At 45.6% G+C, this 16,009-nt stretch overlaps 1 protein-coding gene across 7 annotated transcripts in view; it reads left to right on the top strand.

Moving 5' to 3' along the window:
- The first annotated feature begins 4,572 nt into the window (after window positions 1-4,572).
- The window catches only part of PODXL (podocalyxin like), a 40,656-nt gene continuing 29,219 nt past the window's right edge, over window positions 4,573-16,009 (top strand). For 6 of the 7 annotated variants that reach the window (XM_052680732.1, XM_052680729.1, XM_052680731.1 and 3 more), the window contains exon 1: window positions 14,392-14,554. In XM_052680732.1, the coding sequence (XP_052536692.1) occupies window positions 14,407-14,554 (148 nt within the window). In that variant the 5' untranslated portion in view covers window positions 14,392-14,406. Of the gene's footprint in view, window positions 4,710-14,391; window positions 14,555-16,009 lie in introns of those variants that run through there. The other variant, XM_052680733.1, reaches the window with a different exon arrangement.

Below are 16,009 nucleotides of genomic sequence, written 5' to 3'. Positions count from 1 at the left end.
GTCAGTATTTTTTCTTTCCTTTCTGAAATAGCCACAGGTGATCTAATCCCCAGGAGACCCAGTGCTGTTATTCATGGTTTTGTTGTGTTTTTTTTTCTTCTCACACCGGAGGTATCAGCCCTGTGTGCTGCTGTTCATCTTCCCATCTTAATCCCAAATTTGAATTCCAAACCTTCTTACTTTGTGCCTCATCGCACAAGGAAGATAGGTGATGACATTCAATGAAATTGGATTATTGGCAACTTAAATGCTCCTGAGCTGGATCTCAGCCTAAGGATTTTCATGCTGCATAGGCTTTCCTCGGTTATTTTCTGTGAAAAGAAGTAAATATTGCAAGGATGCCTGGAGATGCCAGTCAAATGTTCTGGCAAATCTGAAGACAGCTGAGAAGGAATTACACGGTCGAGAGAATAGTGAGTTCTCTCTGTGCATTTACTCCAGGACTGTGAAGCACAAGAATATTTCCTGTGTGACATTTTCTGTTCCTTTGTCCAGTTTATTCCTAAATGACAGAATAAGCGGGGTTTTCCTAGATTCTGAAGGACAATGAATGCATCTTATGATGAATTTCCCAATGATGGCTCAATGTCAGGATGAAGATCAGTGGGGAGTGGTGTCAGCACTGGCACCGATGCTCAGTAATTTCATCATCATCAATGGCTTTAACAGTGGGATTAAGTGGACACGAGGTTGTTAGGAACCAGGTATATAAGTCTGTGTGCATTATCACATCAACTTCAAGGCAAGAAACCTGAGTTAGGTCCATGAGAATGTTTAATAATAAAGATCAGGGTAAATTGTTATCTTTTCAGTTGCTTTTTCCCAGGCCAATATACAGATTATTTCCCAAAAGGTTTCTTTGCAACTCCAAGGCATACCTTTGTGTTCAGAACTGAAACTAAAATCTCTGATGCAATTTCCTGGATGCTGGTATTTTGGATAACCACTGGAACAGGGAGGCTTGCAATAAAGCCCCTCCTAGCAATGCTGTATGTATTTGACTGTGAAAGACTGGTTTTGTGTATCTGTGAAGCACCAATGATTTTCTGACACTCTGTGTTTAGACCCACAGATTAGGTCTTTTTCTGACTTTTTCTCCCAGCTGATCCCTAGGCACCTTCTTACAAACATCTAGCTTTGGAAACAGTAGTGCTGAATATCCCTTTCTTTTTTCCTACAGCTGCTCATGATTCATAGCCTTGATCTGACACCCTCTTGGTAATTATCCCTTACAGCAAAGGCAAAAGGCAGACCTGAGATGCTGCAAGCAGATGCCTGCATCCTGCTGCCAACCAGTGGAAACAGTACAGCTCCTCCCATTACCCTCTTTGTAAAGGAGGTTGAACCCAGAGTTTCTACATGGAGTTCCCAAGAAGTGGAGTTCATACTGCTGTTGTAGCATAAGTTGCAAGATGCCTTCTGATAATTCAAGAGGAATTCTACCATCCAGATCAGCAATTTAGACAAATTAAATGCTCGGGGAGAGGTTCCTTCCTTCCTGCACAAAGCCAAAGGAACTGCAAAGCTCAGATCTGCTGATGGGACCAACCAGATGGATTTATCATAGAATCATAGAATGGCTTGGGTTGGAAGGGACCTCAAATATCATGAAGTTGAATCCCCCACACTGGGCAGGGTTGCCAACCACTACGTCAGCCACTAGACCAGGCTGCCCAGGGCCCCATCCAACCTGGCCCCTCCAGGGATAGGGCATCCACAACCTCTCTGGGCAACCCGTTCCATTTATTTTCCTTTAACTCTCAGAACGACCATAAGCATAAGTGCAACGGCTGTTGAAGGCAGCCTGATATTTAAGCAGATCTCAATGTGCCAGCTCTTACTGCAGCCAGAAGCTTTCAGAACATTTTGCTTTCCTACAGCTCCTGAAGTCATTTTAAATAATTGCCAAGGGAGCTTTGCTCCTGATATTCTTGCCATTGTACTCATTCAAAATAGAGACCCATCAGACTCTGTAACACTCTCAGCCTCCCAGTTACCCCACAACAACGTGCCCCAGGGGGTGTTTTTTCAGTGTATTATTGCTGCCTGTGCAGCAAACAAGTGAGAATCACAGAATCATAATCGTTTGAGTTGGAATGAACCCTTAAACATCACCTAGTCCAACTCCCCTGCAATGAACACCTACAGCAAGAACAAGTTGTTCAGAGCCCAATCCAGCCTGACCTTGAATGTCTTCAAGGACAGTGCATCCACTTCATCTCTGAGCTTCAGAAACTCAACATCACTTTCCTTCTCTCCATCCCTTGGGAAAACTTTATCCTGATGCAGCTGAGGATTTTCCCTAGACTGCCTCGACTTGGGAGCTAACATGGAAATATGCTGATTAAAGAGCATGTAGGAGGGAATGTGATCTGTTATTAAAAAAGAGAAATATTTTGCAGGCAGAGAAAGATCTGCCTCTCTCATATTGGAGAGATTGATAATGTGCATCAACATCATCTTTCATTTATTGCTACTTTAGTTTCATGGCTTTTAGGTATGCAATGCAGTCATAGCAAGAGCAGAGGAAGGACAAGGGAAGTCTCACCCAGCGGACAAAATCAGAACTAGGAGCCTCTCCTAGATACAAAGCAAAGCTGAATGAGCTAACCCAAGCCTCCCCTGAAGCATTCTCAAGGTTGCAAGGACCTTGCAACAAGAAGTCAATTTTTAACTGAAGACATCAAAAGTACCAAATCTGGAGAGCCCATTTTGGAGTGAGAGCTATTTTCATCACCTCTGGGTCCAGGCTGGGAACTTTCATAGTTCAGCTGGATCTGCCAGTGCAAGGGGGAGAATTTGGTGCAAAGTTCTGAGCTTATTTTTAGCTTCCTCCTAGCTGCTCCTTGCCTGAACACAAGTAAAAAAAAATGCCAGTACTCTTTCTTCTTGCCACAAAAAGTACAAAAATCTGATAATAATTTAATCCTTGTTACACTGTAGTGGTGGAGTGTTGACTCTTCCCTTCACCATCTCCTGTTCCAGGATCTCCACATGTCACTGGAGGGGAAGAGGAGGAGACAGGGGAATTTTGCACCATGGGGACACAGCAGGGGGGCAGTAAAGCTGAACAGAGAAAATCCCAAATCCAACTCCCTCTGGGTAAGAGTCCCAAATCAGTCTCCAGTCCTGGTGAGAATCCCGACTCAAACTACCTAGATGAAAATCCCCAAGCTCCCATTCAGTTGAAAACTTTAAATCCATTCCAACTCCCTCCTCCAAATTTAACTCCCAAAATCCTAATTTCAGAATGAAAATCCCAAATAAATCCCCATCCATATGAAAACCCTAAACCCACCCTTCATGCTGAAACAACAAAATCTCTGTCATGCAGCTGGGAATCGCAAATCCCTCCCTAAAATCCTCATGTAGATGAGAACGTCAAATCAGCACTTCAACTTCTTGCAGGTGAAAATCCCAAATCCAATCAGACCCTGATAAAAATGGCAAATCCCACAGCCCTCCATTCTTGTGTGTTTGATGAAAACACAAACCTCCTCTCCAAGCTTCACAGACCCTCCATCTAGCCTCTTACAGGGGGTTGGAAGCCCCGAATTCCCCTCCAAACTGTATCCCAGTAAAAATTCCCAATCCCCCAAGTTCCTCCACATCCAGATGGAAAGCCCAACCCCCTCCAAACTCTACCCCAAAGAACCATTGCCCATGTCTTATGGCAGGTGGGGAACACAGACATTCTCCCAGAATCCAATCTCAGTAAAAAACCCCAAATTGCCTAAAGCTCTCATCCTCATGAATGCCTCCAATCCCACCAAGAATCCCTGCAAACCCCTATCCTGATGAAAACCCAAACTCTACCCTCAAGTTCTATGAACCCCCCAAATCACCACCTGTAGATGGGTAGGTGAGAATCCAAATCCTCCCACCCCTCAAACTTCCATCCTGATGAATACCCCAAATACATCCACATGAAGATGGAAAACCCAACTCCCTCCAAACTCTATCCTAAGAAACCCCCAAATCTACCCTAACCCCAAATCACCCCTTATGACAGCCCAGATCCCACCCCAAACACACATCCCAGTAAAAACCCCAAATCTCCCCAAGCACCCTTTAGACAAAATCCTCAGATACATTCCCATGTAGGAAATCCAATTCCTCCTAAATTCTACCCCAAATAACTCCTATATTCACCTAATCACTATTGAGGAAACCCAGACATCCTCTCTCAGACCCCCATCCCAATAAAAGCCCAGAATGCCCCTAATCTCAATGAATAACCCAATCACTCCCAAATTCCTCCAGATTTTATCCCAATTAACCCCCAGATCACCTCTTATCTCAAGCAGGAACTCCAAATTCCCCCCCAGACTCCCACCCTACTAAAAAAAAACCCAAATCCTTCCAACCCCTCCTTGCGACAAACACCCCAAATCCCCTCCACGCATCCCAACCCCTCCACAAAACTCCGCCCGGACAACAAACCCAAATTCCATCCTCAAATCCCCTTGTATCAACTGACATTCACAACCCCCCCTCCAACCCCAGCCCCGGTTCCGAGGGGGCGGAGGCGAGGGCGGGCCTGGGATGCTGCGCACCTCCCCCGGCTGCGGGGGGGGCAGCGGGTGCGGGGCCGGGGGAGGGCAGCGGGCGCCCGACGGGGAGAGCGCAGGGAGCCGAAGCGGGGACGGCCGCACAGAGCACCATGCGGGCACCGCTGCTGCTGCCGCTGCTCCCGCTGCTGCTGCACGGTAAGTGGCACCCGGAGCCGCCTCGCTGTTTTGCCTTCGCTTTGCTGGTTTGTTGGTTTTTTTTTTTTTGCTGTTGTTTTTTTGGGTGATGCGCACATCCAGCATCCTCCCTCTCTGCTTTCTTCTTTACTCGTTGGAAGCAATTGGGGAAGAAAGGTGTAAAAAAAAGCACTCGGGGTGGTGTGTGCGTGAATCTGGCTTTATTCAGCCTCTCGTTTAGAAACTAAGTGCAGGAAACCATTCTAATTGCCAACCGGCAGCTCAACTTCGGGCGCGAATCTATAAGGCAGCACGCCGCAGTGCTCGTTCCTTTATGCAACGCTGTGAGCTGAACGCGCTGCTTCTTCACAAAGCCCTTCAGTGGGGCACTGGAGCGGCGGTATGGAAAAGAGAGCATGGAGCACTGAGCCTCATGCAGCAATTTCGGGGCCCCAGTTGTGGTCGGAGTTTGGGTTGGTGTCGTGGATTGGATGTTGGATTGGCATCATGGTTGGACTTCGGGTTGGAGTCATGGTTCTGCTTTAGGTTGGAGGCATCGTGGCAAAGATCCAGAGTGCATGGTGCTGTCCGGATTGAGCCCGTGCCTTTTCTTTGTGGAGAGGTGGGAAAAAGATGAGGGGAGATGGCAAAGTCAGTGTTGGAGGTGGGTAAAGGAGGTCGAGTGGTGGAGACCCTTTGCTGGGAGGGATTGCGGAGGTTGGGGAGCGGAGGTGTGGATGCTGTCTGGGGTGCTGTGAGAATGGCTGTGGGAGGGATGGTTTTGTCAGAGTGATGGTCTTAAATTGCACAGACAAGTAGCGGGGAAGTGAAATGCACGGATTGTTTCCGAGGGGAATAAAGGCAGGGAAGAGTTGGGGGATCTCTTGATTCAGAGAGAAATGGGTGAAAATAATAAAAGAGGAGGTGAAATCTTGCTCTGGGTCACATCGAACAGCGGAGCCTCCGGGGAGCTGAACAGGCTTTGATTCAAGGTAACAAAAGCTCGGGATCTCTCTGGAGGTAAAAGCGGAGAGAAGGGGGGGCCCTGGGGTCTGAACTGCAGGGGGAATTACTGGCCGAGGTCAGGCTGGAATCTGCCTGCCCCTGTTTTATTGTCCTGCTGCTCATGGGTGTTACTGTGTCACCTCGTGGCATCTGGTCGTGGTGGGCATGCAGGTGGGAAGTCCTCGTCTCCTCCTGATGCTGACGTGGGCTTTGCAAGAAAATTCTCTTGTCGTTAAAAGGGCTCAGCCTCATTAATATTGGCATAAAGCATGAGTTGTTAATGCAGTTTTTCTGACGCTGGCCAAAATTTGTCTGAATTTGGCTTCTTGGAAGGTTTTGTGTTGTTTTTCAGAGCGGAGTGCAGAGTGGGACAAAAACAGGTTTCAGCTCCAGGATGGTGCCCTGGGAAGATAGAGGGACCTGTTTCTACAGCACTCTCAAGTGATCCTATTACATATTTCTCGGAAATTATTTGATTAAATCCTTCAAAAAACAGCATTTCCTTGCCATTAGTTGCTGCTCCTAAGGTTTGAAATAAGCTCCTTAGAGGTGCTTTTATGTTGTTCCTTGGTTGCTGGCACCGGGATTTTCTTCCTTCGGGGTCGAAATAGGCTTCCTTTGCAGCTGGGTGTTTGGACTTGGGCATGACTGCTTGGCCAGGTCTTGCTGCTGGTCCCAGCAGTGCTTGTCTACCGTAATCATCTGCATTACTCAAGTAGTGCACCTCTTTTTCCACCAAACTGGACAGAAGTAGAGTTTGTAAATGAAACCAGAAGTTTTTTTTGTGGCTTAAAGGAGTAACTGGGATGGAGCTCAATGCCACTTGCACTTGTTTTCTGTTTAATTTGGATGTGAAACTCGTGAGTGAGCAGGGAGCTGGGTTTTGGGATGGTTTCTATTGCCGTGAGGAGAAGGTGACAGGGTTGTGTTTGGGGCAGAGCAGAATTGGACTGTAGTTCTTAAGAGCAGCTCTTTGAGGTACAGCTGTTTCGCTGCGAATGGCGCTGTGAATGCTGCTTCCAGGTTTGCAGCTGATTCTCAAAAGATCCCCCCCCCCCATTCCTCTTTTGCCACAAATCAGAGTAAAATCACACTCAGACAAAGCACAGCCACTCCACACAAGAGATGCTGCACGTAAAACATGGGGCACATAACATCTTGAAATTCAGACAGCTTGTGAGGGGAGTTATAGCGTGCTCCCAGGGTATTTTATTTATTCCTCCTACTTATTAGATCTTCTGTCCCACTGGGGGCACAATAGCAGAATTGCATCAGGAAGAGTAAAGCGATATGTTTTATCCTCAGAGGATTAAGAAGAGCCCCAAGCTCAAACCTGCCCTAAGGGCAGGAGCAGCCCTTGCCCTTTGTCTGGCTCTAAACAAACACATCTCCGGGCTGCTGCCAAAACAGCCTTCTTCATTCCCAAAAGCTGCTCTGGTTCCCTGGTGCTCGGAGCTCGTGTTTGTCCAAGACAAGCTGTCAAAGACGTGCATTCTTAAAATCCATCTGATTCATTGGATGCTAATGCTGAGATGGGCTGAAGCAGGAAATTGGTGGGTGCCAACAGGAGGAAAAAAGTCATTAACTGAAGCGTTTCAAATTCAGCACTGAAGCAGAACGTGTGTTCTCATACAGTCACTGCTGGAGGAACTTTGACGGGATTTTTGCAACTCATTTCCAACTCTTGCCATTTTAGCAGCGCAATACCTTTGATTCCCCGGTGGCAAAACAGATTCAGTAATGATACCCCATGGGTCTGTTTTAGGAGGCTTAATTAAAGGCTTGTTTGTAAAGCGCTTGAAGGTCCCTGGATGAAAGGAGCTGGAGCCATGCAATACACTGATTTAATTCCAGAGAGTTGCTTTAAAGGCTTGTGATGAGGAGGCTGGTGATCACTCATGTTGGTGGTGGCAGGAGACTGGCTGCAAATATCTGCTCTCAGCGTTTGCAGAGAGGTTTGGGTTGCACTTCAGTTATTATTTCCCTTTAAATCCTACATCTTCCATCCCCACTTGCACCCTCCAGACGACATAAGAATGCCAACACAGTGCAAGCAAGCTCTGAAGTCTTTTGGGACAGTGGGATTTGGAAACTAAATTCCAGTCAGTGAGGATCCCTCAGGCTGTGCAGTATCCCCTGTGTTATTCTGGGTGTTACATCACTTTTCTAGAGCAGAGATTTGCTATCAGGATTCACATACAGGATGCATCCATCCCACCTGCTCACATCTGCATTGCATTTTGCCCCCTTCTTGCTCAGCTGCAAGTCCTTCACCAAGTGGGCCCTTTGCCTTATCCCTGAAGATCTACCATGGCACCCAGAGCCATGGTGCCTTCAGTAGCTCCTTCCACATATGGTCCAGGCAGCTAGGACCAAGCCTGGTGCAAACCCACACACAGGGGCACAAAACACCCTTTCCTGAACACCAAGCCAAGCATTCACCTCACCTTCAGTCCTGAACGTCACAGCAAGGCTTGAACTCTGTAGGAATCCAGGTGGCCCTGTTTGGTCCATTCCCCATGTGCAGGCATGTGTAATCTCACAAGCTCTCTGGAGTATTTTCTCATGCCCCTACCAATTTCCTCCTCAAAAATCTCTTTGTGTGCACTGATGGCCTGCACAGCTCCTTCCATAACCAGCCAATCTCTGTGTAACGATGTTGTTCCTGAGTTGCAGTGCATGCCCTGCCTTTCAGAGAGCTCTTCAGCAAATTTTGCTTATGTTATTATTGTTATCCTAGAAGATGCACACAGTCATCTGTTAATCGTAGAATCATAGAACGGTCTGGGTTGAAAGGAACTTTGAAGATCACATAGTTTGAGCCCCCTGCCATGGGAAAGGACACCTCCCACTAAATCCAGGTGTTTAACATCACAGCTGTTGTTCTCCAGCCACCTATGCTCGTAGAATCATAGACTATCCTGAGTTGTAAGGGACCCATCAGGATCATTGAGTCCAACCCCTGGCTTCACAGAGGACAAACCAGGGTGCATCTTGCTGCTGAATGTGTTTGGATGAGCTCACATGCCATAAAATGCGCTAAGCACCCATAAGATGGAGCTGTTGGGGTTGAAACTATGGAGTATTTGGGGCGTGGTTTGTTGTTTTCTGCACAGGTGTTGCACAGCCATGTCAGAGCTGTGTGCTATAGAAACCTGTCTTGGGATTCTTTGATGGGAGACAGCATTGCAGCTTGTGAGACAACCAGCCTTGGTGTTTGTGGATGTAGTTCCAACCCCCTGCTGAATCCTTTCTATGTGCCATTGGTGCTTGACCAAAGAATTGCTCTTTTCCCCTAAACTGTGGTGGTGTGATGGTGTCCCATACCCTGAGGTGCTTTGTCATGCTGAATTCTTCATTATTTGGGAGCTTCGTCAAGTTTAAATGGCTCTAATTGCACATATTTCTGCTGTAGTGCTTGGCAGAAGCTTTGCTGTGCTTTGCTCTGGAGGTCCCTGAGAAAGATGGAAGGAGACAGGAGAGAAGTGCTCTTCTCATGTCACAGCTCCAGTTTTGAGGTGCCTAAGCAGTGGGACTAGTCCATATCCAAAACCACATTACGTTAGAGTTTAAACCCACCTGAAGTTAGCTGCCTGTTTTGAATTGCAAATAGTGCTAGAAATAATGATTGCTCTGGAGAGTCCTGGAAAATGCCAGTAGTAGCATTCCTGCTACTACTACTTGTAGTGCAAAGCTTTGAGGTGGGATATTTGGCATGAGCTACATGGTGGGCTGCATGGATACTGGACTTGAGCCATAGAGAATCTGAAGTCTCAGCTCTTTGAAAATTGCTGAGGCCTATTGGCAACCAGCAAATGCCAGGATGCCTGCTCAACCCTATTGTGAAAAAAACCTCTGTGCTTCAAGATATAAAGTGAAGTTGCTCCAGACCCTTAAGGCACCATTATTCTCCACTGATCATTTGCTTATCAGAGCACAGATTTTCTTGCTGAAGTTTTCTCATCACCACATGTGGCTGCTTTGCAAATCACTGTCTTTGCAGCACATGCTGTTCCACGTGCAGCGAGTACCTGTTGCTTCCCATAAATGATGCACGTGTTGTGGCTTTCTTGGTCACAGGCCAGGAGTGCTTACTGTTGTGTGTGCTGCTGGTGACAGTTAGGTGACAAAGTATTGCAAGGAGGCAGGGAGAATGCAAAAGACTTATTAAAATTAACTCAGCGTGACGCCTCAATGCCCGGAATAGAGCAGAAGGGCAAATGAATGGGAAAGAGCCTTCAGCTATGGTACAACACTTGGTTTTAGGTATGCATCCGTAATAAACCAGCTGCAAAAAGGCAGTGTCTGAATGCACTGTGCTCCCCATGTTGTGATGTGGCTTTTAGCATGGCTCAACTTGTACATGGCTTGTCCAAGGCACCACTGTTCAACATAGTGATGGGGCCACCATCCCCTTATTCTGGAGAGAATTCAGGTGTGTAAGGAGATGAATGAGTCTGAAAAAGTGCAGTGTAACTGTGAATGTTCTGGAAAACAGGTCATATGCGGAGGGGAATTGGGATTGTCCAGTTTGGAAGAGAGGAGGCTCAGGGAGACCTTACTGTTGTCTACAGTGACATGAAAGGAGGTTGTGGCGAGGTGTGGGTTGGCCTTTTCCCCCTGTTAACAGCAATAGAACAAGAGGGAATGACTTTAAGTTGTGCTAGGGGAGATCAGGTTGGATATAAGTTTCTTCTCAGAAAGAGTGATGAGGCATTGGAACAGGCTGCCTAGGGAGGTGGTAGAGCGGTGTTCAAGAAAAGGGCAGATGTGGCACTGAGGGACATGGTTAGTGGGCATGGTGGGCGTGGGTTGATGGTTGGACTGGATGACCTTAGTGGTCTTTTCCAACTGTAATGATTCTATGATTTAGACACTAGAGATTTGTATGTCCATGGATGGTGCCCTGCAGGGTTTATGTTACACCAAAAGCATCCAGGATCTGCCCTCAGAAATACTGATCTTGCTTAACAGTATCTGTTTAGAAACGTCCAAAAATGTGGGTTTGGAGATGTGTTCTTGGTGGGTCAGGAGCTCACCATAAGGACTGCAGCTTGTAAGGCAGGTGGGAAGAGCAGTCTTTGGGTTTAAATCAAGGCTGTGTTTGAACCTGAGTGCAGGACGTGTGCCTTAGAAACAGGCAGGTGGGATTTCCAAAATGGAACAGTTAATGTTTTATTTTTGAGTTACTCCCATTGTAGATGTTGCCCTGAGGTTGGCTTCATATTCTTAGCACCCAAAATAAAAGTTGGATTAATCCAGCAGGTTTTTTTTTTTTTTTTTTTTTTTTTCTTTGCAAATTCAATCGCAAAGAATTGCAAATTGCAGCTTTGGTCTTCCAGCACACGTGCATGGTGTTAGAGAGGAGAAGGTCATTTTGCAGTGGTAGCATAAGGCCTTAGTTATTAATGACAAAGGCTGAATTTTTCTCTCCCCGCCTTAATTGATTTTAGTAATTCCAACTGAAGGAGGTAGAAACTGTCTTAGAGTTATTCAGCTGTAGTACTTAAAGATACATTAAATCTGCGTGCTGGCTATTGTAAGAAAGGAGGAGACACGCTTATCAGGCATTTATTCTAAGTGGTTTCTGCTAAACACAGTCCAAGAGAGAATGCCAGATTTCTAACTCTGGCAGAGTGAATTTGAAAGGACTTGCAGGTTTTGGAGAAACTGTGTTTGAAAAAGTCCTTTCTTTGAAGCGTGATAACAAACACGTTGTTTTTTTCTTCCCCCCCAGAGTCTGAAGGCAGAAGGGTGAGATAAGAAATTCCACCACAAACGCAGTGAGGAAAAAAAAATGTCCAAAGTTTAAATGAAACTGCCTGGATGGCTTTCAGGGTGACTATTACACCTTGCTTATCACGGCACTGTGTTCCTCGACTGTGAGAAAGGGCAGAGTGGGCAAAGCGGTGCACTGCATTCCCCAGCACGTATCCAATTAGCATCAGCTGTATTGATACAGCTTTTCCCTGGATAATCGCAAATGGTTGCAGCAGTACCAGGAGCTGAGGTGGACCCACGAGCAAGAGACGTGCTGCATTCCTCAGCTCTTCTGTAGCTTTCTTAGTGAGGAGCCGAATAGGCTTGATGGGGATGATTTAAAACGTTTAATCAGTTGTTTTAAAAATAATTGAATGGGTTGTATCTAAAAAAGTCACCCTCCCAGCTGACTGCAGGAGGTTGTGTTGTGTTGAGGGACATGGTTTAGTGGGAGCTATTGGGAATAGGTGAACGGTTGGACTGGATGATCTTTTAGGTCTTTTCCAACCTTGGTGATTCTATGATTCTATGATTCTTAGTTTTGTAAAAGAGGGTCAGCATGAAGTTAAAGGTTTGATGGGTATGAAGCATGTATTTTTTATGCTCACTTCATTGTGTCTGAGGCTTAGCATTGTCACTGGCAGCATGCAAGTATGTTCAGAACTTCTGAGGAGTGTTATTAAATATATACGTATTCTAAATAAGCAATTATACCCCTGTATCTGGCATCCTGCTCCAATAAGGGTGGTGAAGCACTGGCACAGGTTGCCCACATTGGTGGTGGGTGCCCCAATTGCAGGGGAGTTGGACTAGATGGCTTTTAATGGTCCCTTCCAACTCAAACGATTCTATGATTCTGCAAATTATAGCTGTCCTTGTTGGTCCTTTCTAATTTATCAACCAACAGAATAGATGCCTAAGGCACAGTCAAGAGAAGAACGTTTTCTATCATGTTCTAGGTGGGCTACTATTAAGCCTTTTCAATAGAGATTGCTATTGCACCACTTGCAACCCAGCATTTTATTTCATGAAATCTTTTGGCCGTGTTCTCCCTCTGTAGCTGATGGTGACCTGATTTGGTTTCAGAGCCTGCATCAGTTTGTTCCCACAGGTTTCTCTTGGCAAGATGGAGAACATAATAACTCGCAGTAAATGCACAAAACAGCTCCCACCCTGCTCTTTTTTTTTTTTCTTTTTCTTTTTTTTTTAATAATGCTGTGTTTTCAGATGGATCAGTTCTCTGATCTGGCTCAGCACGCCGTGACAGTGTTCATATTCTTGCAGGGCAGCGCCTCTTTCAAAATGCGCATGGTTTGATGCCAAGTTAAAGCAATGCTATAAGCACACCGAAAGCATCCATGGCAATGGAAGGTTGGATTGCAGCAGTGCAGTGTGATACAGATGGAATGAGCCTGCACCTGCCATTGGGCTCCTGGCAAAGCCAAGAGGCAACCGAGGCAAACCATGAGCAAAACGAGAGATGACATCCGATTGGATGTGAGGCCAGCAGGCAAATCACCCTCTTGACCTCAATTTTCAAGCACACAGAAGTTAATCTCAGCATACCCCAGTGGCTCTCGAGATCATCAGTGCCTCACTTGCCTGAGCCTCGGGTAATTCACATGTAGATGCTGACCTCTTTGGTACAGGTGATAAATTTTCCCATCTTGGATAATCATGTAAAGTATTGTAAAAAAGATGCATTCTGAGCTTCTTACAACACCCTACTATTGAACATAAGTTCTTCCCAGATGGCTGAAAAAAAACAAACCCTCCAAACTCTCACTCTGTGCAATTTGTAGGCTTCTAAGACAGGTCCTTGAGGTACCAATGAATCCCCATTATCCACATTCAATACAGGAACGTGCTTTTTCTCATTAAAACCTCACAAAGGGTTCAAAACTTCCTTTTATTGCAAAGTGCTTTGATTTAAATTGATGTGGCTTAAAGTAGGAATTTCAATCATGGTTTAAAATAAGGAAGCAAAACGTCTTTATTGGAATGATTTCATTTTAATCATGCTTTTCATTTCCAATTCATAGCTATATCCCTTACGCAAGGTTGATTCCCCTTGGTTGCTCACTGTAAAACATGGAGATTTACAGCCTGCTGTTACCTTTCAGCTGTATTTTCTAACTGGGTAGTCACACTTTGAACATATTTGTTTAAACAGCTATATAGGCTGCCACCACTCTGTTTTGATTTTTAATGTGTACATCTTTCAGGTCTCCCTAGGAAATGATGAACGGCGCTAACTTTGGGCTCATTGCAGGCAATCACTCTTCACTCATGAGTGAAATTTCTGTTAAACTGACAGATGTGAAACAGCATTTAAAATTCTTTTAAGATACATCAGGCAACCAAGGACTTGGATACCTAACACATACACTTTTCAACATGCTTTCAAGATTAAAACTAAGAAACGTATTGAGCAAATCTCAAGTGTCAATCTCAGATGGAGTTAGTGACTGAAATGAATTGTTTCTTGTCCCTGGGGGGTTGTGAATAAACAGGAGTTGTTCTCTTAAATCTCACTTTTACTGTTTAAAACAGGAGAGAAGGCTATTTTATTTTTCAGCTGCCAGTTCCCAGTTGCTTTCACAGTTTAAAATTAACCATTGGTGGAATTGCTGAATGAGTCTTTCTATTATATGCAGAGAGGCTGGGGCACTGGAAAAAAAAAAGAAAGGAAAAAAAGGGAAAAAGAAAAAAAAAAAAAGGTTAGGATTAGGGTTAACTGTCTTTAATTGGCTCACCAGTTTTTGTGTTGCATCCAAATCCCATCTTCATTTAGTGCTGAAAAATTCCAAATCCCCAAGTGCCATGGATGTTCCATTTATACTTAGCGCAGTGTATTGGTTGTAATGTATATGTATATATTTCCTGTTTGATGCTATTCACATCATCCTTTCAAAAAATAGGAGTTGACCTCACCTTGCCAGGACAGTGACCCATGGCAGTGCAGGTCTTTCTTCCCCATGGAACGGCAGCTTGGAGCAGTTCTTGCATCCAGGAGAGCAGTGTAGCCTGGCAGATCCTGGTGAGCTCCCACCCAGGCGCACTGCATGGCCATCATGGGGATCTTGGAAGCACAAGGAGTAGTAAATTCAACCCCCTTTCTTTTTTCTGAAGTAAAACCCTATTAATAGACAACTGTGTGAAACCTGGGGGAACCTGGAACCTCTCAGCTGGGCCATTTAGATCCATCTCTCTGATGATCCTACACGAGAACGCTTTCTCCAGTTGGCTTGATGATTAAACATCATGTTTAAGGCAACAAACAAAAAGAAAACAATTTGATGATATGATATTGCAGTGTCTTGAGCTCCTCACCATAGGAAGATGCTCTCAAAGGATGTTTTCATTAGGAGGCTGTTCAGCATGATCATTGCCACCAAGATGGTTGTGGTTGCTGCTCGTGCCATCACTGTTCTGCATGTATCTGTTGCAGCTATTGGGGTATCAACTCCATTGTATGGAGGCATCTCTGCCAAGATACATCAGTTAAGATTGCTAAAATTGCCTGAAGTGTCACAGCTGGAGGCAGCTCATGGCAAAGGATGCATTAAGACCATTCAGGCCCTGGGCTGGATCTTGCAGCCCTCACTTTGTGCTTCTCCAGGCCAAATCCTTCACAGGCTATTGGGTGTATCAGTGTCTCAGGACAGCCATACTACAGTGAAGTGCTGTCATGCAGAACAGTTCTCAAAATCTAGCCTGTAATATACCATCTCACTAAACTGCTTTTTCTGTGGGGCTTTCCATCAAGGAGAGGGCTGATAGCAGATTGGGTGGTGTTACTTAATGAGGGCAAGGATGGCCAATACTTCCACCACTGTGTGCCGTGTGATCAAAGACAAAGCCTACCATCCATCAGTATCCACATTTGCTTTGTTGGTGTTCCTCCCAGTCGTGGCCTCAACTGGTGAGGGCAATTTAAGGCAGCTAACTTGGGGAAAATAAAGCTGTTCTTTCTGCTAAGGAAGTGACACAAGAGGAAGGGTGGACTGGTGGTCAATGAAAGGCAGGCATCTAAGGCTGCGTTGCAGCAGGGTGTGTTGTCTCCTGAGGGTCATATAATTTGTATGGTCCAGTAATGGGGTGAGAAATGCAGAAATCTGAGCTGAGAAAGGAAAGAGCTATTTCTCTGTTAAAACAAAAAAAAATTTTAAAAATGAAATCCAGCTCTTCTGTGCTCTGTAAAGTCTGGCCATGGGTAGCTGACACCTGCACAGGGTAAAGTTTTGGGGGATCTTAAGGGTTTCTGGTGGCACAGCCAGCCCCTGAAGGTGCAAGGCTGTCGTTCCTCTGATCCCATTAGAAACAGAGATTACGGCGGCTCATCCACATTGCTGATAGAAGCACAGAAGCTCCATCTCAGAGCACAGAGCGAGCAGCTCAATAGGCATCAGGCTGTGTGCAGAGCTGCATCACGGTGCTTATGAAGGAGAAAGTGGAGAAGAATGCAAGGAGCTGCGTTTTCGACACAACTCGAAGATGCCAAGCTCTGAGCTGGCTGGTGATTGCTGAGGGCCTTGCTGCGTTTTTGATGAGAA

The sequence above is a fragment of the Tympanuchus pallidicinctus genome, unplaced genomic scaffold (genome assembly GCF_026119805.1).
Source record: "Tympanuchus pallidicinctus isolate F22 unplaced genomic scaffold, pur_lepc_1.0 scaffold19, whole genome shotgun sequence".
In the NCBI taxonomy this organism is placed as follows: domain Eukaryota; kingdom Metazoa; phylum Chordata; class Aves; order Galliformes; family Phasianidae; genus Tympanuchus; species Tympanuchus pallidicinctus.
This window is presented reverse-complemented; position numbering and strand designations above follow the sequence as displayed.